Source organism: Pseudopodoces humilis, chromosome 9 (assembly GCF_049639895.1).
Source record: "Pseudopodoces humilis isolate 2021_Gansu_Grassland_sample_001 chromosome 9, ASM4963989v1, whole genome shotgun sequence".
In the NCBI taxonomy this organism is placed as follows: Eukaryota; Metazoa; Chordata; class Aves; order Passeriformes; family Paridae; genus Pseudopodoces; species Pseudopodoces humilis.
The window spans coordinates 22,072,944-22,096,837 of record NC_142208.1 but is presented as its reverse complement, the minus strand read 5'-3'; the positions used below and the strand labels follow the sequence as shown (position 1 = coordinate 22,096,837).

The following is a 23,894-nucleotide window of genomic DNA, read 5'->3' as shown; positions in this document are numbered from 1 at the left end:
AAGCCCTGTGCACAGCTTGCACAGAAACCTTGAAAAAGATCAAACCGTGCTCTCCCTTCTCATTGCGTTCATCAGCACTTCAGCAAGAGTGCATGCAGACATTTTATATAAGTAGATTTTTTTAGTGTAGTTCTTTCCAAAAAGCAATTTATTCCAAGCATCCTGGAAACAAATGGAAGACTGGATCCGTTTTTCTCCCCAGGAAGGTCAGGCACATACAGCTCCCCCTGGGAAGCAGTGAGATATACATTATCTCACAGATGTAACACTGTTTCTACTTTTGGCCTCTTCCTCTGGATTTCTCCTCCCTCACCCTTTTATTACATTATCTCTTCTTCATCCCACGCCCCTTCCCCAGCTCCTTTTTCTCCTCTTACCTTCAACTTTACACACTTCCACCTGCTTCACCACCCCAGTGTCGTTCTCCTTCTCTGCTGGCCACTCGTACACGTAGAGGTTGGTGTGGGACGATCCCGCATCCAGCACGATCCCATACTGCGGCAAAACAGAGCCCATATCACACCTGAGACACCGAGCCAGACACAGGGACCAGGCACACACAGCCTGGCAGCTGTGGCAGTGGCTGTCATTGCTCCTCCCAGCAGAGCTTCAGTGCAAAACTCCCGTCAAAGGAAACAGGAGCAGAGAAACCCCGAAGTTGGGACTGGTTATTTAGGACACAATTCCCTGTGAAGCTGTAACTGGTTTTACCACAAAGATATAAAACAAGATGTTGAGGTGCATGGAGCCAGGAAAAGAGATTAGCTAGAGCCAGCAAGGGCAGTGACTTGTCTGTGAGCACAATGGACACCTGACTCCCCAGCTTGTTTTCCCCTAAGGGTACCAGCTGGTAATACCTTAATATTCTTCGGCAGTGGCTGGTTTTGGGTGACTGCTACAGCAATTAAAGCAATTACAGCCAAAGTAGAGAGGAATCCCAGGATGAGTAGAATCGTTCTTGTTGAGGACATCTTTGGTTTGGTACCTGTGACTAGAGCAGAAAAAGGATGTCAGTATCCCAGTAGCCCATCTTTCCTCACACCCCAAAGGCACGTTTTTTGGCATGTTCCTGTAGTCCCTTTTCCCTGTGAAGTTTCTGCCTTTGCCCACCAGCTTATAAATGGCCTGTGTTTGCAGAATTGGCACAGTATGGTTATAAATCACGTGCTTTGCAGAACTTGCACCACTCTAGTTCCTTAAATGTTACAGGTATGTTTGGGATAACCTGTTGCCGCTGGTGCTGAATAGATCACACAGACACAGCTCGAGGTGTGGTGAAAAGAGGAGAGAGTTTATTTTTCCTCCCAGGATTTATAGGTTTCTGACCACAGCCAGGGATTGGATGGTCAGGATAACACTTTCTCACTGCACTGGCCATGAGAGATGCCCATCACAAGACGTGTAACAGAAAGAATGTACACATATCTATGTTTACAGTTACTGTCCTGGGAAAGTCTTTAGAAAACCATGTCAGCAAGCTCAGAAGCTGAGTTTTCAGGGAGACAATAACCTATCTAACAAATTAAGATTTTTGTGGTTTAATATATATGGTTAGCAATATAATTCTGTAAAAAAGGCCAGTTATGGCTGATGAAAATCATTCACAACCAATATGTCATTTGAGCTTTCAGAACCAATATACATATACCTTGCACTCGTTAGTGGCTAGCATGATGCTGTTTTTCACATATTTCTGCTTTGGATAATCCTTCATGTATCCCACAGTCAAAACCTCATTTCAAAACAGACTTGACCAGTTTTGCAACTGTTTAATAAAATACCATCTTACTGCATGAAGCTCTAGAAAGGGTATGAGTGTATTTTCCAGATTTATAACTTTGATGTAAATTCAACACTTAAAACAAACAAATAGCTCCAGGGGACATATGTGCTCCCACTATGACATGAAATCCATTTCCACCAGCAGTGATGCTCCATAGTCAAAAGCACTGATCTTCTGACACACATGGGAAATAGTTTCTCTTCTCCTTATGCACAAATACTCCAGGAGATGTTAAGAAGTACATGACAGGTCATTCAGGATGGCAATACCTCAGTGCAGGCAACCACATCAACTATTGTCACACTCAGAGAGAGTGACTGAACCTGCTCTGAATCTGCATGACAGAACTTGTGTTCCAGAGGTCTCCAGACCCCCAGACCCAGATCAGTGCTCCAAATCCATCCTGGCACTTCATATCATACATGCAAATATGAAAAGCATTCAAGTTCTGATCAGGGTCAGCTTCTAACTGCCCTGGTTTTATATAAGTGGTGGTCCCAGGTCCCAGAACTATATAGTCTTAACTCACCTTACAAATGACCCTAAATCCTCAAGTTATTCTCAGAAGTTAGCCCAAGTGAGAAGCAGCAAAATACCTCTGGTTATCTCCAGCTATAAGCAAATAACAGCTTCTTACCTTCTTAGAGAAAACGGAACCTAAAAGTGGCAGGAGAGCTCGCTTTGGAGATGCTGCAGACAGGCCCATTGGGGATGTAACACTGACCTGGAGCTCTGTGTTCCCTCTCGTGTGTAAATCTGCCGAGGTTAACTGTGAAACTTGGAAGCTCACACTTTGTGAGTGCCTGTTAGAGGCTCAGAATGCTTGCCAATATCTCCAAGAATGCAGCTTAAAAAAATAGTCTAGTGCACATACCAGACAGCAGGAAGTAAGAATGTATTTTATCCAACTCTATTCAAAAACACCCAGAACTCAGGGCTTGAAGTGATTAGAAACAGCAGAGCATGATGGCTGGGAGACCTTCCTTCTTACTGGGGAGAGTAGTTGGCTCAGGTTATGATAGCACTGAGCATGTCTGTTGTACAAAAATTATTTTAACCCTAGAAGAATAAATTAAAGCAGATGCTTTAATGTAAAATTAGCTGCACAGTATAGGTATGAAGTTAGCATCCTGAAAACTGAAATTGATGCTGAGATTTGCGCAGCACATCCACATAATTATTGCCACCCTTACTCTGAGATTTTGCCCAGAACCAACCATGAACAAATTTATTGTGTATTTGTTGTCATAGGAATAAAAGATGTGTGACTTTGCACAAGTTGTAAGATTTTTAGATTTCCTGTTGTGATGGATAATGTCAGCCTGCTGTATTTTTTCAAGAGCCACTCTCTGAAAGTGCCAGCATTGGCAACAGAGCAGGAACATTGTTCTCACTGTGATGGACCACCCCAACTATGAGCTAGAAATCCCTTGTCTGAAGGCAGAGGCATAATGATAATTGTCTGCATCCTACCTGTAGCCTGATTTTTTTGCCAAGGCACACTGTATTCTTAACCCTGAATATGGCTTTTGCCTGAATTTTAGTTCAGTAGAATCCAGACCATCCATCTCTCTGAACTCCAATGCCACCAAGGAGCATTTTATTGAAATGTTTCATAAAAGAAAAGGTACAAGGTGATAAGCATAATCCAGAATTTACTGTAACAAAGTAGTAATTTTCCAAAGAGCACTGAAAATGTACAGACTTGAATACTTGACAGACTTAAAACAGACAAACTTGTTTTAAAAAATCCAAACAAAAACCAAACCAAAAAGCAACACTACAAATCTATCTAAATAATTCAATGCAGTTAAAATTCACTTGCTGTTTGTTCAGAAAGGTGAGGTATTTCAGTAAGTTCCCTTTTCTGTGCCCTTGGTTACCTCCATCAGCTCTAGGTATAATTGCAGGTTCTGAAGGGGCTAAAGAATTAGGTTATTCCAGCTTCCTCCAGCTCCTTTGAATTTCACATTCACACTGCTGGATGTCATGCAAACACTCCCCAGTGTCCACCAAGTGGAGCAGTACTTGACTGATTGCCAGGCCCCAGGGTTTTCCTTCCACTAGTGGTTTTCCCCAGCTAAAGATTAAGCAGACACAATCTTCTGTCCCTGTGCCCAGTCAGAACCCAAGCAGAGACAGCTCTCCACTCCTTCTCTCACACTGCCCACTGTGTGCAGTGACTAAAACATCCCATAGGGCCATAAGTAGGCATAGAAATGATGCTGATTTTCTCCTCTCAGAGCTCAGAGCCGCTTGATGCTGGAGCCCTGCCCAGCTGTGTGGGCATTGAGCACTCTCCAGATGCTGGAGCACAGCCCAGCTGCTCAGGCATCTCTGTCTGTTTCCAATTTTGGTCTTTTTGCTATTTGTAGGGGCTACCACTGGTTCCATCCAGTGATGGCCCAAAACATAAACAGATCTAACATCCCTTCTGTCTCCAAGACAGAGAACTGGGAGGATGTTGTCAGTTACTCCAGATTGCAGCAATTTTGCTGTGGAAACCCTGTTGCTCCTAGTGAATAACCAGGAAGGACCACACCAGCGTGGGAGGCAGCTCTGTGTGAAGGCAAGGAAGCAGATTTGACTCGTGTCTTTCAGAGCTCAAGATAAATAGGAAATGGCCCCTCCAGCCAACACTACACCAGGTCACTGGCACCTCTGCATGCCACGAGATGTCACTCACAGCCAAGGCTGCCCACCCTCAACTCCCTTCTCACCAAACAAGACGAGTAACAGAAGTTAAAAGGAATCAGGCAACCAGCTGCTTTTAGACATGCAGAGACTAAGGCTTGTTTAAGGAATGATCTTAAGGATGTCAAGCAGAAAAGATGCTGTGCATAGACCAAATCCATGCTTGGTTCAGACAATCTCACTGTGACCCATCACCTCTAATAAATACAAATATTTTTTTAAAGCTTTGACTCAGCATAACAGATAAAGCTGTTCGTTCTTTCATTGGGGTGGTCACACTCAGTCTGTTACAGAAGGGATCACAAGAGCTGTAAGGCCATCACTCTTCCACTGCACAAGTGCCACACTGATAGAGACAGTTCCCACCACCACTTTTATCCTCTCAGCATTCTTCTGTATGGTAAGAAACATTACCAATTTCAACCTTAATTCATTTATTGTCGGTCTATTCCCTCTGCCTGTCGTCCACTTCTAGCTCACAACTTCTGCAAGTCTCAGTCCTGCAGGAATTTATTCTCTTGGTCAATTTGTAAGAAATGATCCTTTCTGGATTTTTGCCTTTCCAAGCCTTTTCTGCCTACCAGAAGAGACCAGCATCACTTCACTGCATAAAGAATTGCTTGTATTTTTCTTGAGCATTCTGACCAGAGCTGCAGGGAGACTGGCCTTGCACAGCACTGAACCCATTCCACAGATGATACAGTCCCAGCCTAAATGAAGTGAGGTGGGAACCTGCACTACCTCAGAAACATGGTCCTCCACCATCACAGGCTGTGCTAAGTCAACCCAGAACCTCTCACACAAACTCACCCAGGAGAGAGGGGCTCTGGCAATGCAGTCTGTGCACATTTTCTAACTGCAGGAGTTCATGTCTGTGGAGTTCTGCTGGCAGTGATGGTAGGGAAAGGGCATGGGAGCAGTCAGTGTTGCTGTTCAACATGGAGAGGAGACACACACATCATCCTCCTGGTGAGTGAAAATGAGATTTCAGTAGTCATGAAGTTTTTCAGGCTGAATTGCCTGAAATTACCTCACTGATTGCCCTGTGAGGTTGCTGAACTTGCGGGGTTCAGGGTTTGATGCACATTACCCAAAAGGCACTCCTGTCTTCAGACTCACCACAACCAAAAATCTGAGTCCATAAACACTTAGAAGAACCACACTGCTTCATTTATCAACCCTTTTATGAAATTTTCCCTGTCCCAAACTGACTTCTTACTCATTCTTCATCTGCCTTTTTCATTTCAACATGCTTGTATCCAAGTTACCTAGGAAGACTTTGCTGTAAATTAATGTAAACCACCTGCTTCAGGCCAGCATATTGGAAAAGTCTTTTCTTAGGCTGTCAAGAAGCTCAGGTTTGTCTTAGAATTTACATACAAGCACACATACGGTAAGTCAATGGCTTTGGTTTAAGGGGCTTTATTTCAAAATATCAGGACAAGATGTTCAGCATATTGAAATAAGAATTCAAGCTCCAGATCAGGATTTTACATCACTTTTACAACTGTTATATGGGACAGTGTGGAAGACTTTGCTCCAAATTTTAATTATTCATATGGCAAAGACTGTGGCCTAAATACTGCTGTGATCTCTGCCCCTCCTTGCAGTGCTACATAGAATAATAAATACACATTTACTGGGTTATATTTTTCAAGATGAAATACTTGTAAGTGCTGAAGTACAAACGTTGAAGTGTCAGAGAAACTGATAATCCAAACAGTATAATGGGTTTTTTGGCTGCTGTCTCTCAGAGATATTTGATACTGAAATCATGCATCCCTACATGTCTCAAACCCCACAGACTCTTATGAATTTAGGCTATAGAGTTTGGCAGCTTGAAATGTCCCACGTCCACACATAGCTGTGCATCAGTGAGCTGGAAGATAAAGAGTGTGCCTGTATCTGAGATAACACCAAGCTGGGAGTAAAGCACACTGACACGTAGGACTGGAATTGAAAATAAATTTGACAAATAGGTGAGAGCCTGGTGAAAACATCTAACTCACTCAAGGACAAAAGCAAATATGACATATAAGTAAGAGACATCACCCAAAGACAGGGTGGTGAGCAATCTGTTAAGTAGCTTTTCCAGAGAAAACAGCTATAGCAGTTTATACTAATCTTTCCCTCCATCTAAAGCTGGTAAATCCTCCTGTGAGGTTCTATGACCAATTTTGGACACTGCCTTTCAGGAAAGATGCAGACCACTTGGAGAAACTCCAGAAGAGAACAAGGAAGATCACAAGCCTAAAAGCTTGACCTATGAGGAAAGACTGAGGGAACTGAATTGTTAAGTTAGCAAAAAAGAAGAATAAAGAAGGCTCATTAGTTGTCTTCAGACAAATGACATTTCTATCTGCCAGCACTGGTGTAGCCAGTCCCTCCTCAGGATGAGGGTGGCTCCTGGATTTTCTCCCAGTTCTGTTTCCTTGGTTCAGGAGGGCAGTCAGTAGAAAGGGGATAAAGCACTCCTAAGCTGCCAGTGAAGCCAATGCAGCCCATGTGCTCTCCCTGTGGGATACAGGTGCAGCTGTACAAAGGTGCTCCCTGCTTGGCCCAGCAAAGCTCCAGGTTCTCGTTCAGATGGCATTCAGGCACCCTGCTGTATGCTCTCCATGTGTGCAGCGCTGCCTGGTGTGGGGGCACCTCATCCTTCTGCTGCTTTTAGTGTTGTGGCTGGAATACAGCCCTGGGAAATAGAACAAGCCCTCTTTTCCTGGAAAAAAGAAAAGCACCTGGAAACCCTGGAGAGCTGCTGGGTGCTGGGGTCAACGAAAGCTGAGCAGTAGTAGCAAGAGATGGACACAAAGGAGCAGGCTGGCCCTCCTCTTCCCTGCACAGCTGCCAGCAGCACAGAGGGGCTTTGTGCCTAGGGTGCCCCGTGGCAGTGAAGAGTTGCTGCTGCAGAGGTGATGTCCAGGGCTTCTGGCCATGAACCCCAGTGGCCCAGGCTGCCATACCAACAAGTGCCCCACTCACCCGTGCACCAAGCAGCTTCCCCTGTCAGAGACCTTCGCACGGCGCAGAGCTGGGGATGGTGCTCAGCCTCCCTGGCTCTCTGCAAGGCACTCACTCCCCCTCCCACCCTCACAGCCCACCTCCCTGGTGTTATACACCAGCCCCACCAACTCATCCCAATGCCTGCTCATTAAATCATCTCTCTGCAGGAAGATGTTTTTCTGACTTGCATTGCAGCAATACCAGATACTCGGTATTCTTAAATACAGCCAGCAAGTGGCAGGATGCTGCTGCCACAATGACCTTTGGATAGTTATTTTTCACATTTACATGCTGTTTACTGGACTTCTAAGCCTGTATCCTACTGGTCCTCATACTCATCTCTTTATGATTCTCACATCAAAGAGGTTTTTCAAATCAGAAAACTGTTAGCAGTTACATCAGTTTCCTGTCAGGAAACCTCTGGTATCAATTTGCTACTAGCTATCAAAGCTATATTTTAACTGCAGAGGATTTATTGCCATTAGCCACAAAGCCTGAAGTTTCATTTAAAAATATCCGGTGAGCTCAAGGGGACTTCCCCTCCTTCCTGGCTTACCAGCTAAATTATTGCTTGAATATGCTTGACTATCACATGTGAAGGCATTTGTTTGCCTTCTTTGGGAGTAAAGAATGATGCATCAAGCACAGACACCTTTCAGCTTTGTCATCATTGATAGTTTGAATACACAGATTTGCAATGGCCCAACAGTGCTGCCAGGCTTCCACTTGTGCTCAAGATCCTTACATTCTTTTTCTTCTTTATTCTCGGGCCATGATTTTTTCCTTATGCTTCTTTTGACTATCTTTTACATTTTCCAACTTTAAATTTGCACCAGTTTAATCTTAATTTTTGCTTCTGAATATGCATCTTTAAAAGACTTTATTTTCAAAGTAACATAAACTTCAACGGTTGGATTATGGCTTTTGTGGAATGAAATAAGAAGAGAATGGGCTGCTTCTTATTAGCATTCCTATTTCCACATTTGAAATACTCTGCTGATTCAGCACAAGTATTTTTTATTTTGTGATGTTACTTTTAAGAGCTACTAGATATTGTTGACATATAATAACTGTACATTACTTTTATAATAATTCAAAACTCTCATAGAAATCCCTCTTTTTCTCTTGAGACTGGGGTCAACAATACATTTCTCTTGAGCTGGAAGTAATGCATTGAAAAATGTGAGCTGGTCACCCTCAGTTCTGAGAAATTGCCTTGGCTTTCACTGAAATCCAGCATCACATCAGCTTTTCTTGTTTCTGTATAGAGAGCCATGCCCTTCTCTGTCTCCAGCATCCTGGCTGGTGACGGGCACTAACCTTCAGCTGCTTTGGTCTCTTGCTCCCAGTTCAGCCCCAGGCAGCTGCTGTGTACAACTATTTAATTATTGTTGCTCCTGAGGACAGCAGGACCACTGCTTACACTGAAAGATGGGTGATGTGTGAGTCACATCACCAGCCCAGCACGGCCCACCCTTTCCTGTGTCACATCAACCACACACACATGAGGGGGATGTACAAGTTTTCATGAAAAAAAGAGAGGAAACAGCCTCCAGAACAACCAGTCCCCCCTTCACCACCCATGTTGGGCCAGCAAGTTCAGAAACTTCCTGGAGAACAAAAGGTCCTGAGCTTTGTAAATGCTGCAACGCCCCACGGGAGGTTCTGATGGGGAACAACAGAGGAGGAAAGAGATCCAAACGCACCCACAGCTCGCTCTGCACCCGGCATGCTTTGACTCCCAGTGGTGTCAAAACGCAACCCCAGCAGTCACCAGTGTTCCTGTGTGCTCTCTCCACTGACAGCTTTCCTGCCTTGAAGGGGCTGAGGCCACCAAGCCTCTCACCACACCTCTGTGGGCTGAAAGGATGTTTTCCTCTGAACTGTAGATTCCTGGGATTACCCTGTGTGTTGAATAACATTACCACTTTCAGGGGCTCACTTCCCTGCTTTCCAAAATAAACAGCCCAGCTGCACAAAGTGAACGTATCAGCATGTGGAGCCGCTGTCTGAGCTGACAATTTCTGCACAGAAAAGCAAATTTCTCCTGAAGTTTCACTTCCCATTCAGGACCACAAACCATTGGAGACCCATCACAGACACACAAACACTGTTCCAAGCTGGGGCAGCATCAGCAGAGCCCCTGGCAAGGCCCCTGGGTGATGCCCATTCCACAGCTGTTGCCGCTGGTGCTGAATAGATCACACAGACACAGCTCGAGGTGTGGTGACAGCAAGAGAGAGTTTATTTTTCCTCCCAGGATTTATAGGTTTCTGACCACAGCCAGGGATTGGATGGTCAGGATAACACTTTCTCACTGCACTGGCCATGAGAGATGCCCATCACAAGACGTGTAACAGAAAGAATGTACACATATCTGTGTTTACAGTTACTGTCCTGGGAAAGTCTTTAGAAAACCATGTCAGCAAGCTCAGAAGCTGAGTTTTCAGGGCGACACACAGCAGTCCCACATGCGAGGGCATAAGCTGCAGGGCCTAATTGTGCCTGGGATTTTGCCTATACCCAGGTTGTGCCACCCCTTAACACTGCAATTTCCAGCACTTCTATTTGCTGTCTTAGATGAGCATTTCTCAGTCCCATAAGGTATCCAGTGAGCTTTTCCTCCCTTAACATGCATAGCGTCCATCTGAGAACACAGTAGGGAGCTTCCCTTTGCACCCAGTCCTAGCAGATGTTGAATGCCTGAATCCCTTGCTGTTCAGGCAGGGCAGCAGCCCTGCTGCCTCCTTTCAGCAGGCCAGGGTTAGGGCTGCATGCATTAAAAAAGATAGTGCCCTGCTTAAGCTCTTCCCAACTCACCCCTTTACCTCCAGCTGTCAGCACTGTGATCTCCATTCTTCATTGTAGAGCACAGGCCAAGGAACAGCTGGAATTGTTTTTTTCTCTTGCTGAGGAACACATCCACTGTCTAGGCCTTGTGGAAAAAGATACTGATTTCTCAGAGGTCAGCTTTAATAACTAGGATTCCCACAAACCATGAGGAGAATTCAGCTCATGATATTTGGCATGAATATAATTCTCTGTTCCTCATGCTGCTACAATTTCCATTTCAAATAGCAGGAAACTAATTACCCTCTGGTATTTTTAGTGACAACCAATGGTAAGGAACATGGGATCAAAGGCTATTGCGGGGCACAGGCCTTGACAAAGTTCCTGAGTGTAAGAGAAGAAATGCTTCTTGGAAGTTACAAAGGAAATAAGGTAAATATGAATCTAAATTTCCATGGTCAGAGGAGCACTTCGAAAAGTCTGGAGCCTCATGCTGAGATCCAATAAAACAGCAAGGGAGTTTTGCTGGATGAATGGGCTGGCACAGGATGCTATTAATCTCTGAAGTTCAGATTACTTATTACTGGGTTGTGCAGTAAATCCTGAGAGAAGAATTAGGCTCAGGAAAAGAAACCCATTTATAATCAAGCCACAGTTTGGCTTTCAATTTGTGTTGTCTCCATTAATCTTTCCTCTCCCCACTATTCTTGCCTCAAATATTTCAAAATACAAGCATGAAATATTTTGGATAAGGTAGCATGGGCACAGGGGGGCAGTCACAGCAGCCCACCCTTCTGTCCAGAAACCCTGGGTCTGTGAGAAAAGGAGCTACAGGTCTGCTCCTTCCCTGGAGCCACTGTGTTCCCCAGCCTCTTTCAGCACTATTCTCCCCCTGGCTTGGGATGGGAGGCACCAAGCTCAAGCCAGAGCCAAACTTCCAGCCACAGGACCTCCAGCCCAGCTGCAGAGCTTGCAGCAAATTCACATGAGCACACATTTTTCTCACATCTCCTGCAGGAGCAGGGACATTGAAAAGGTTATTTATTAACAGCTCTGGGACAAATGAGCAAGAAGGAAAACAAATCCATTTATAAACCAGCTAAAGCGAAAACTTGTGACTCTAATGGTCTCCTTTGTAATTCCTGAAGTGTGGCCTGGAGCTGCCCTGGCATAATTTCTTGTGATGCTGAATCAGCAGAACAGCCCCACTTGTGCATTGAATAGCCTGACAAGAGCGAAATACACCCAAGAAAGCACTAACTTACACCATATCCAGATTTTTCTTTGTTTCTGTTAGAATTTGGGGAGACTGATAGTGCTTAAATTTCTTAGCACTAAATACCAAGCAGTGACTCAGGTTAGCATCTACCTCTGTAGTCCAGGAACAAATGCTTTCCTCTGGGACAAGGTGGAGACAGGATAAAGAGAGAAAACTCACGCTAGAGCTGTCTGAAAGACCAACAGCATTGCTATCTCAGCTCTCATTTAGGAGCATACCAATCCTGAATACTTTGCCAGACTTTGTTCTTTGATAACATTTCTCAAGGGGGTGGAGGGGGGGGAGGGGAACAAAAATAACAAAACACTGTTCTGTTTAACAGTTACCCATAGCAGAGAAAAGCTGAGCTAAAGTTTCCAACAATTATCAGTACAAAACCCTAAAATAGACATGCAATGTACCATTTTTTAATTTAAAACTGGCTGGACAAGAGTTCCGTCATGTGGGTTGAAAGTTGTGTAAAGAGAACAAGGCAGCTTATCAAGATGACATGCTAGAACAACAGTGTTAAAATGCTCAGTAAAGCAGTGATATGGATGAAGAAACCAAGGCCCCAAGCAGATATGGCAAATTGTTGTGTAATTCATTGGGAGGAACTGTGTGTCCAGGAAGGAGAGATAAATTATGTCCAAGGTATCTATGGAAACCACCATCTTATACAGGAAACAATTAAACCCAGAAAAAGAGAAACAAGAGAAAAATAACTCAAACTTCAGATGCTCATAAGGCCAACAACAGTAATTGAAAGCAGGATTTGATCCCAAAGAGATGGGGCTCACTTAAAGAGATGTGGAATATGGAAATGCAAGCTAGCAGCTGAAGGAGAAATAGGAGCTGTACAGTAGCTCTTTGGGACTGTCTCCACGGAGAGGATGTGGGAACCCTAGCCTTAAATCCATTTATAAACTGGCTGGGCTCCCAGCAGTCTTCCTCGGATGCCCCTCGGCAGTAGGTCTCTTCCCGGGCCACGACCTGCTCATCCTTTACGCAAGCATGTGGGAAGGCAACTTGCTTTGGGTGGGAATGGTGAAGTCAGAGTGCTTGGGAGTAGTTTCAGTTTTGCGCTTGCCATCACTGAAAACATCTGAGAACTTTCCTTGCCCTCCTCTTTCTCCTGATATTTTTATCCAGTATTTTTCAGCCCTTAGAGCCTCTTACAGCTCAACTTAGGCCTGATTATTTTTTTGCTACACTGATCACACCAAAACAAAAGCTTCTTAAACTCTGATGGTCTTACCAGTTGTAAATGAAAAAAGGTGTGAAAGCTTTTTTTAAGAATGGAGAAGTTTTTAATGTAGCTATGATACAGCAAATTAATGCAGCAACAGTGCATGACCTTACAAAACAGGAAGATGATGTTCATTTTGAAAAATTGTTTTGGTCCCATTTTCTCAGCCATGCTCACTCCCAGCCCTGTACTCACAGGCACCAAGCTCTCCAAGGTGCTCCTGCTGGATCCTGTGTGAGATGAGACCGAGCGTGCCAAATCCTCAATGCGCCTCTTAGCTTCCTCTTCAGTGACAAGCTCCAAATTCTTGAGCAGGTTTTGCCATCTTCAAGAGTTAATGGTTACCACAGGGCGATCCTTTTTCCTGGAAATCCCTTTAATCTAGAAGAAGTGGCTGCTCAGTGCCTTTCCTCCCCCCACCCCCCTCATTTTGGGTACCTTAGCTCCCACTGTCTGTCTGCTTGCCGGAAGAGGAGAAGGACAACTTGCACAGAGGATGTGCTGTGGATTTACTGTGATCTGTCTGTTATTTGAGCAGTTTTGCTCCCCAAGGACTCGTCTGCACCGCGGCTTTATCAGCACCCAGGCCTTTTCCTGACAAGCCATCCATGTGGGGCTTATCAGGGCACAGGCAGCCAGACTTGTCACAAACACAGTTTTCAGCTCTTACCCAGTTTTAGTGCAGTCAGTCACATCCTTGGTTATCAATACAGACCATTCTTTTATCCCTTGATCTGTTGCTTCTTCTGTCTCACACACACACCTATTTTCATTCACATTTCCTCCAGGCCAGCTGTAGTATTTCTGCTCCTCCAGCTGCATGCCTACCTTATGCATGGTGTGTTTTCACAGGCCATCATTGCAGCTGGGAAAAGCTCTCCTTGGTTTGGTTAGGTTATGACAGCAGCAAAGGAAGTAGGTTTTAGGGCTGCTGTGGTAACCATGCAGCTCCGCTGCTCATAGCCAGGCTCCTGCTTGGAGCTTGTGGCACAGCACTCCTGGGCACAGCAGCAGTGGCAGTCTTTGGGAAGTTGGAGGATGCTGAAATCCTGGAGAGCAGCAATGAAGCCTGTCCCTGGGTGTCACTACCAGACTCACCACAGAGGATTTTAAGTAGTTTATAACCAAGATCTCATGGACAATGTTAGAGCTGGAGCTGTTTTCAGCCTGTCACCTGCTGAGCAGCTCCCTGTGACAGTACAGGGTGAGACCATTGTCACCAGTGCTGCTGAGACCTGGTACTGTTCCCATATCCAGCCTTGCAGGGCAAGGCATCAACCTCAGCTTCTCCCATAAAGCTCCTGCGAGACAGGACAGCTGCAGCTATCCCAGAGCAGAACCACAGCACACATAAGGAGGCTTTTTGCACACACATTTCCTCATGCCATGTTCTTATGAGTCCTTCTCCCAGCACACAGACACCAAACAAGGCCAGGACTCTCTCGCTCCTTTCCAATATTTCCAGGCTCCCCTTGGCTCTGTGGCTTTCACAGCTGACTCCAGCTCTCAGCAGCACTGTCTGTCCACATCATATGGGAAACTGATACCAAACAGGTAATGCTGGAGGCCCCACCATACTTTTGTCAGCCTTTCCCTGATAACGACTCATAACACTTAAATTTGACACAGTGCTTTTCATCCATACATTGCCAAGGAGTTTACAGAGGTCAGCACCACTAGCCTTATTCCCCCAGCTATGAAAAGCATAAGAGAGCAGCAGACATCCCAATGCTCTGGCCCTGGGGACCACCTCATCCACTTGTCTGGGTAGCTCTCATGGACCAGGGATTGCAGAACACTCCCTCCTGCAGAGAGGCAGAATTCCCAAGGTCCAGGGAGAGAACAGCACGCTTTGGCTACAGCTTAATTCATCTTCCATCATTTTGATATATTCTCTGATGTTCTGCCAGACTAACATCAGTTTGGAGATTCGTGGGCCAGTATAGTACACACATGACTCATGCTACAATTTCTATGTAGTTCTGCTACAACTTTAAAAATAGGGAATAGAAATTGAAAATGTCATTAAGGTTAGAAGAAACATGCTGGACAAGAGAAACACAGGCATCAGAGTCCCACAGAGGAATGAAGGCATGCTCTGTGTCTTCTTCCTGCAGACTAACTTCAGGGATGGAAGCAGGAGAAGCCAGCAGAATTTAAAGAATTCATTACGACATTATAAAGATGCCAAATAACTAAAGACTAACTTCTACACCACACCAAAAATTCCCAAGATATGTAAATTTATGGTTACAGTCTCCTGAGAAATAGAGAGGCAAAAGAAGTTCTCCAAATCCCTATTTACAGAAGGACATCTATTCCCAGCAAGGCCTATGGGATCCAATTAACATTCTTAGGTGCCAAGTGGCCACAGGACTGAAGATTCTTAAATTGGTAGTGAAATTACTAGTCTCTGTAGCTGAGACATGCTTTGTAACCTAAAAAGCAACTGTGAAATTACTGTCTTTAACAAGGAGTTCGTAGCATGGGGCCAGGTTCTATTGTAAACCACTATTTTTAAGATGAAATGCAGGGGTTTAGTTTCAGTTTACTGAACTACTCTGTTTGCTCTACCACAAAAAGGGACTATCCTTCCTCTGTCTTATGCCATAGTTCCACCTTTCACATACAGTCCTAATTCTCTTTAGTTAATGACAGAATGAATTCTAAAGAACCCTGCCAGAACATTATTTTCTTCTTTTCCATATGGCTTTCATGCTTTTGGTCACAGCAGTATTTCTAAGTATTGTAAACAAGAGCCTGACCACTAGATTTACCAGAATAAAGTTCTTTTGGCTTCCGCTGTGTTCATGTTTACTGCAGTCTCAAAGCTGACAAACAGTAAGCTTCCTATATTATTTTGATGAAGTGAGACTAAATATATAGAAGCTTTAGATCAACTTACTAACATTCAATTCTAGACAAAACTGCAGATTTCCAGTGCATTTCCCAAAAGAATCTGGAGCCAGCAGCTAGGGGCTGATTGTGGCAAAGAGCAGATGTTCTCCCTGGCAGGAGCTGCCCACTCCCATTCTGGCAAAGAGCAGGGAGGGACAGTTTCCAGCAGAGGAACAAATCCCACTCCGTTACCTGTCCCCACCACCAAACCCACCCTGCACAAAGCAGCTCCACCTTTCCTCCCACTGTATGCCTGCTCCCTGGGCTCTGCCATGCACTCTGGATGTTCCCATCCATTAGCTGTACTGAATGGACTCCAAATTCCTTTTGGAGGAATCTACCCCTTCTTGCTAAGCCCAGGGAGGAAGGTGGAGATGCTGCTGTCTCCCCTGCCCCCAGCTGCAGTGTGACCTCTGGTGAACATCAGAAACCTCAGCAGCTGAACCTGCCTCTCCTGTCTCTCCTCTGTCTTGGGAGCCCTGCAAGCACTGTGTGATTGTGACAGTGCTGTGAACCAGCTGAGAGGCTGAAGTGGTTTCTGAGTCCTGAGCTGCTGACTCACCTTTTCCAGTCAGCACACAGAGCTCAAAGGCCAGCGATGGTTTGAGCTTTGGCTGAGAGGTTGCAGACAGTTAACGAAAAAACAAACTAAATCTCATTCTTTTGTAAAAATAGGTCCATTTTCTTTGCATCTTCTCCATCAAGAACACTGGCATTCACCATGATTTGTGATCAGGGCCAAGATTCTCAGGAGGATCAGAAAGAGAGGGGAGAATACAAATCAAACTAAGAGCCTTTAACTTCTACTTAAACATAAGAATGTTTACTCAAAGGTGCAAGACCCAGCCTGTAAATCAGCCAGTTACCCTGTAAGGGTTACTTTTTGGTCAGAAGAGATGTAGCATTCAGCTGGGTGAAGGTCACAAGGGAGCACAGAGCAGCACAGGTCAGACTGATGGATGCATGTCTCCTCATACTAGAAACTCCATCCCTATGTGGACAGCACAAAGGGAATTTTAAAGGAAGACAGTGAAGCAGCTCTGCAGATCCTCACTGAAAGCTCTTCCCAAGCTGGAATGGATAAATATGGGCCCCAAAGGTTTCAGACAAGAACCATAATAGGCAGAGTTGTGGTCCCGCAGGTGGTGGCTGAGCACCAAGAGAACAGTGATGGCACTGACCATTACACTGCCTGCATCACCCTTGAGTGTGAACAGCCAGTGCAGCACTAAGGGCACAGGAACAAGGAGCCCAGAGAGCAGGCTGGGAAACACATCTTTGAAGCATTTTCCACATTTGGGGGCAGCGAATGCATGAGATGATGTGAGCAGATGAATTTGTTCAGTGTGCACTTAGCCGACTGCGTTCTCTTCCATCTGGTCTCTCACACTTTTCCCCTTAACTCATTTCTTAATTTGTACTGTTAATGCAGTGTTTCAGAGCACAGGGCTTGTTTCGTGTCTCTCCTTGCATTGCAGTGAAAATTTTCCTCCTGCACCTCCCAATAACTTGCATGAAAGTGACTTTTACCCTTACCCTCCTTCTGTTCTCTCGCTTGGGCTGGTGTTGACTTTCAAGTTAGACAAGCTGAAAGTTATCACAGAATAAAAAGAGCAAGGCTAGAGACAAGGACATGTGCCTTTGCTCTTTCAGCAGCAAGATTTATATCAAATGACACCAGCTGTAGAAGTGTACCCTTAGGCCCTGCTGCTCTCAGTGTGAGCATTCAGGCAACAGCTCTGTGCCTAAGAGACACTGATGGAAATGCCTGCCATCAACCTTCAGCTCTGCTCAGGAAAGGGAGGTTTCCAAAGAGTTGAAACTTAAATCCAGTTCTCACACCTAGATGACAGAATAATAATAGAGATTTATAAGTAGCCCACATCTAACTCAGCTTTCAGAAAACCAACTGAGGTGCTTCTCATGTGAACATGATCTAAAATTTTATGATTTAAATTTGACCAGTCTCAAGCAACACTAATCCCTTATGAGGTGTCTCTCCAGTGTAATTTCAGTATCACCTACTTCATCCCAAAGTTCAGCCTAAACACTCTCATCTTTAACCATATCCTAACCACCTTGAACAGATGTTTTCAAAGCTGAGAACTCAGCTCCTGTCTCAACACGCTTCCAACCACATCCAGCTCTGTGGAACACTGTTATTGAGCACTGGGCTAGTAACAAGGTATAAAATACCTACCCAGAGGGTATTAACTTATTAATTATTAAAAGTTTAATCTCCTAGTTGTACTCAAATCCACAGGTGGAAAGATGTCTAAGGAAAAGAAGGAATGTAACTAAGCATGATACTTTTGCACTACACTATGCCGATTATGCAATTTAGGTAAAACCAAAAAGATGATAAATTATTATAGCTTCTGTAAGCCTTTGCTTTTAGGTCTTCAGCCTCTTAAATTTATTCTTTCTCATCTAGATATTCCTCAAGGGTTTTCTATATGTTACTAGTAATTATGAGTCAAGGGACAAACAGATTGCAGTGGTCACAATAAGGTTGACTAGAGGACAACCTTCTCCCTCCATGGTAATGAAGAACCCAAAACCTCTGAGTTATGGCTATCCCAGACATATATATGTATATATATTTATATTTATAGACATACACATACGTACACACACCTCTACATATTTTTTTCTGAACAATGTTGTCTGAAAAACTTCTGGTCTATTCAGTATTTGAATGTCCAATTTTCCTCACAAAGTCACATTAGCTGTACTTTTACAAGCTTGGCTTAAAGCCTTTTATTTGCTCTTTATCTTTCCAACCACTCTTGGCTTCTTTAGACTTTTTCCTCTGACTTAATTGGTATTTGTACTGGTCCTCCTAGCATTGACAAATTCCATCTGCAAATCAGTAATGATTTTATGTTTTTTAGATCACTCTTGGAAATGTCTAATGCCATCAGGCCTCTTGCAGAATACCTCTGAAAACACAGCTGTTTCATGATTATTTCCTTTGATAACTATTTTTGAGGTCTATTGTTATCCAGGTCTTAATCCATTAGTTCATTCTTTACTAGAGAGTCATAGGGAGACTTTTGCAATCAGAACAACATCAGAAGAGCATCTATTGTGAAGAAGTTTAAACATGGAAGGTATTAATATTTACTCTTTTCAACCACATTTTTTTCTCTGAAAAATAAAACAAGTGCAAATAATTAGCTGGAAAATAAAGGACCAGTGCCTTCCCAGTCCTACACTTAAAATCCAGACCATGGTTGTCAAATACCAGCCAGGGAATTCAGTTCTTCCAGTTCCCCTTTTGTGTAGTGGTTCTTAACTATCAGGAGAGTCAGGCTTTAGAAGTCCCTTAACTTACAGCCCAGATTTATTCAACAGGCACACAGCTTTTAAGAATACTTATTTTTTCCCTAGAACTTCAATGAGTGTTCACATGCATAAGACAAAATGCAGCCTGTTTTTTTTCCAAATGGGAATCACACCAGGCTCGTGTGACACCTATTTTTTTAGTCAGCTGACTTATTGTGTAAACAGAAGAGCCTTAAAGAAAGCAAATTAAAAGAGCTACCAGTACTTGAAATACTTCCCACCACTCCTTCTTGTAAGTGCATTCTCCAGCCAAGTTCCAACCCAAAAGAAATATATTCCTTGAAGTTCTTGCTGCAGGCTCTTGTAAGTGGGACAATCTCCATTCTAGGATGCAGATCAATCTGCTCTCTTGAGGGGGCCACAGGAACTCATAAGTTTGCTTCTGTCTGGGATGAGCAATTTCCTTTTTGATGCATTCATTTTGTTATCCATTTTGACAATGTTACCCATTTCTACAATATTCTTCTGAAAGTTACTTTGATAAGTTTTATTCTCTACAAAATCAAAAGAATATAATCAATATAGCTATTAGAACTTGGTTGCTGAGGAGATCTATCCAGTAATTTATACAAAACTGATATCAAACTGAATTGGCAATAGCTCTCCAGAATACCCACCATCATACTTCTGGGATTTTGGGTGAACAATAGAATTCTTCCCATTGCCAGGGATATCCATAGTGTTCCAGCTTGCTGAAAATGAACATCACTGTGTATTGATCTTCTCAGTAAGTATTAGGCACATTTCATTTCAAATTGTTGTTAAACTTTATTGACCCCAAAATATTAATCTACTAAACAAACTACTTCCATGAACATCCATTAAATATTCCTTCATATCAGAATTCATTTCCTCCCCTCCCCCCAAATTTGGAAAAAATATTTAACCAACGCTTTTCTGGTTTTGTCCTGCATCGTCATTAATAGCTTGCCCTGTCCACCTCCATAATGATCTTGTAATAGATCTATACACATTATTTTGTTCCTAAGGCATACTAAATGCCTCTGAATTGTGCTTGGCCCTGATAAATTTAGAATTTCCCCTGACATCTCTACTTTCTCTAAATAATCTTCCCCAATTCAGAGTCTATGTTTTCCATCAGATGTTCTCCACTTCCTCTTTCTCCACTTCCTTTTCATTTACTTGTTTGAACTTCTATTTGCTGCCTTCACTGCCTGAATGAACAAATCAAAGTAATCTTCATTCTTGGTTTTGATGTGCTGCTCAACATGTCTTCTTTAAATTTGTGATTTTTCCATTCACATTCTTTTACTTTTTTTTTTCCCCCGTCAGATTTTGCTTTATTACTGTTTCATGCTGGAACGCTCTATAGAAAACAGTCATCAGACAGCTATTAATTAATCTCTGTGTATATAGAGACCTCCAAATCAGAGTTACTACATGAGTACCTTTTATGTTAAAATAGATAAATTTTATAATGTTTATTTCTTTTCACTGCTGTCTACATGAGATCAGTGTCATGCTTTTGCCAGGCTGAAGCATACCCATGTATCTTCTAGTAACAGGTATTTTTTTGGTTGTTATGCTTACTGCCCAAGAAAGTATTCAGTGACCAATGAATTAACCTGTTGCTATATAACATCCCAAACAGAATTTCTTTCTTGGCCATGTTAGCATATTGATCCAAATTTCAAAGCAGAGCTGCCAGTATCAGTATTTAAAAACAAGCTTCCTGAAACTGAAGAGTAATGTTCCAAAGGCATTTATTACAGTCCCTGTGGACATAGCTCACAGGAAACAGGTGTCTTACAGAAACACTTCCTAACAATTCCTTTCTGATGAAAAGACATGCCCTTGGTGTGCATTTGTGCCTCTTTTCAAGGTGGAACCTTCCTACTACCTGATAGATACCACCTGTCCCAGACTGCTCCGTGCTGAGCCCACTGACTGCTGCCTCTGGTAAAGATACTGCGAAGATACACTCTCAGAAACAGTGTGGTGGTTTCTTTCCCCACACAGATGAAATGCAATTCCTTGCTATTTATTGCACAAATTCCCTATAGGGTCTTGCAAGACTTGCACACTCTGTGGGTTCATTATAGAACCATCATTGCCTCATCTGCAATTGGCTTGAGCACTGTCAGTTTCCTTTAGTTTCCTTCTGTCTCTTTAAAATTCCACTTTCTAAAAGAAGGCATACTTGGTCGTTTTTCCTAGATCAGTTCTCATTATCCAAGTTTCTTCCCTGTGATTCCTCACCCACTAGAAAAGACATCTCTGTTCAAGCATTATATTTCATTTTTGGAATGAAACTTTTAAAAAACTGGTTTCAAAGCTATTCTTATCTCCCTCCTCAACAGAGGCAAATTATCTCCAAATATTTCCAGCTTCACTCATGACTGCATAAACTAATGAGCTAACCTTCTCCTTCTGCCAGTCTTTGCTTTAAATTTTGATGTACGTCAGACTGAGAAAATGCTTCTTCCCCTCAAATGCCATTTATTACATTCTATGAAGATAAAACGCTGGAAAGGTCTAGTTTACCATTTTGTTTATTCTGGGTGGAAAAAAGAGAACACACTTTGTTTCCCCGTTGTCATAACGATGATAAATGAGAGACTTCCACCTGGTACTGGACAAGAAACTATCTGCCCAAATATTTTCCCTGTTTACTGCCTCTTGAGTGTTTGTCCGAGTTCCTGCTTTGTGTTTGAAAGCCCCGCACAGAGCGCAGTGCTGTCAGCAGCACGGAAAGACGGACCGTGTTGCAGAAGGCGCTGTAAACACAGGGTAAGGCACCCGGAGAGAAAAAAGCTGATACTAAACTAGGAAATGTTTCTGCCAAACGTTGTGACTAGTGCTGCTACGTGCACCGTGTCAGCTGATGATAAAAGGCAAAGCCAAGTACAAGACATGTATCTTGTAGAAAAATCACGGTGCAATAAGCATCTGCGGCTATTGCCGGGCCCCTGCCCCGCTCCTCAGGACCGCAGTTAAGGCCAGAGGGCTGCCGGGCTGCCGGCTGGGGAATCCTCCTCTTCCGAGCTCAGGCACCGAGAGCCCCTCTCCCCCTGCTCCGCTTCCATGCCCGGAGCTATTGTTTCCCACCGGGGTCTCCTGGCAGCCGACACTTGCACCGAGTTTTTGCCCTGCCCTCCCCGCCCCCTTCGCCCTTGGTTCGCGGTGCCGGCCCCGGGCACAGCGCGGCCGGCAGCCGGGACTCCCCGCCGGCTCCTGCCGGCCGCGGCGAGGGGATCCCTCGCTCCGACGCCGACAAACTTCAGGCAGCCGCCGGCTCCGAGCCCCCGCTCCCGCCCGCCCCGCTGCACCGCCCGGGGACCGCCGGCCCGCGGCCACCGCCGGCTCCCCCCGAGCAGCCGCGGCCCCCCGCCCGGGCTCCCCAGTCACAACTCGGCATTGTCCCTTCAGGAGCGACCGGGGAGTCCAGGGGCTGGAAGATGATGTCAGCCGGGGGCGGACTGCGGCAAGGCTGCGCCCACCCCGGCGAGCCCCCGCCGCGGAGCCCGCTCCCACCGCCGGCAGCGCTCCGCGGGTGCGGAGGGAGGGACGCGCCGCCCGGAGATGCCGCAGCCGCAGCTCCCGCCTGACTGGCACATCCCGAAGGAGCTCCTCATGAATATACACAGACTCCCCCGAGCGCCGGCCGCGGGATGCCGCCGCCACCCTGGGGGCTCCCTGCAGAGCCCCGCGCCCCTGGCCGGGGATCAGGGCTGCTTTCGGAGAGCGGCGGTTCGCTTCTGTCCTTACCCTTTGGCTCGTCCATCAGTGCCGGTGCTCGCTCCCTCCTCCCGCGCTCCCCCCTCCTTCCTCTCTCAGCCTCTGCTGGCTCCGAGCTGCCTTAGTGAGAGGTGCTCACTAAACGGGCGCTTTAGTGGTCGTTAGCTGTGGAGGGGAGGGGTTAAACTCTACATGACTTAATCCTTGCAATTTGCAGACTGACCTCCTGTCTCACTCGGAGCACGGATCGCCTCAGAGTTGCCACGTTACCAGCGCCTGGGACTTCTCCACCGGGCCGGAGGGTCCCGCACGGCCGGGGCAGCGGTGCGTGCCCGGGGCTACCCGAGGGAACCAGGGCACTGGCGCAGGACTGCATCCCTGGCTCGGGGGGTGCAGAAGGACATCGTGGCTACAGAGAGAAACAATTTTGTTAGGGTTGGGGTTTTTTTTTGTGATTTTTGATTTTTTTTCCTAAGTCGCACGAGACTGAGAAGATACGCTCCATGCCAGCGAGGTACACAAAAGGAAGTGTCCAGAGAAGAGATGATCTTCCTTGTTTCTAGATCTGAGCTCCGGCACACAGGAAAAAACTCAACCAAATCATGAAAGGAGACAAAGTTGCAAAAACTGCTGATAAGTCATTTCCTTCACCTACCTGTCCCACAGAGTGAACTTACACCTCTGGCTGCATCTCCTGGGGAACTTTGTGAAAGACACAATTTAGTTAATTGCTGTGAACAATTTTGGACTTCTTGCCTGGAAGGCCTGAAGGGATCCCACTCTCCACCACTTTTTATCCCTGACTCACCACAAATAAGAAATACAGGGTAGTGCTGGAGGAGTCTCGGCAACTTTTCTCCATAGCTTATGACATTCAGTCCCATTCCAGGAACCACAAGTGCCTCCACACTACTGCCTACAGAGCTGTCAGCCTCCCACTGGAAAGGAAGTAGTGAACCACCCTGGCTCTTTCACTTCCTTTTCAGAGGAGTAGACACCAGCTTCTCAGCATCTTCCCTGCTGGTAACCCAGGGGGAGAAGTCACTGGAGCAGCAGCCACCACATCCTGCAGCCAGCTGCTCTGCCCTGCCTGTGCCAGAACCTGCTCCCCTCTCAGAGCTGCCACTTTTACTTTCTCTCTGTGCCTAGACACCATCCAGCTCTGCACCTAC

At 45.0% G+C, this 23,894-nt stretch overlaps 1 protein-coding gene across 7 annotated transcripts in view; it reads right to left on the bottom strand.

The window, feature by feature from the left end:
* The window catches only part of ENTPD1 (ectonucleoside triphosphate diphosphohydrolase 1), a 33,143-nt gene extending 10,288 nt beyond the window's left edge, over positions 1 to 22,855 (bottom strand). For 2 of the 7 annotated variants that reach the window (XR_001331336.2, XM_014250454.2), the window contains exons 1-3: positions 5,288 to 5,433; positions 858 to 991; positions 378 to 495 (exon numbers count right to left, since the gene is read on the bottom strand). Coding sequence is in view for 6 of the 7 variants with exons in the window: in XM_014250454.2 (XP_014105929.1) it covers positions 378 to 495; positions 858 to 991; positions 5,288 to 5,417 (382 nt within the window). In the remaining variant the exon portion in view is untranslated. Of the gene's footprint in view, positions 1 to 377; positions 496 to 857; positions 992 to 2,420; positions 2,634 to 5,287; positions 5,434 to 13,215; positions 13,450 to 19,640; positions 19,711 to 22,752 lie in introns of those variants that run through there. The other 5 variants (XM_005520647.3, XM_088059395.1, XM_014250455.2 and 2 more) reach the window with 5 other exon arrangements.
* Between the last annotated feature and the right edge of the window lie 1,039 nt (positions 22,856 to 23,894).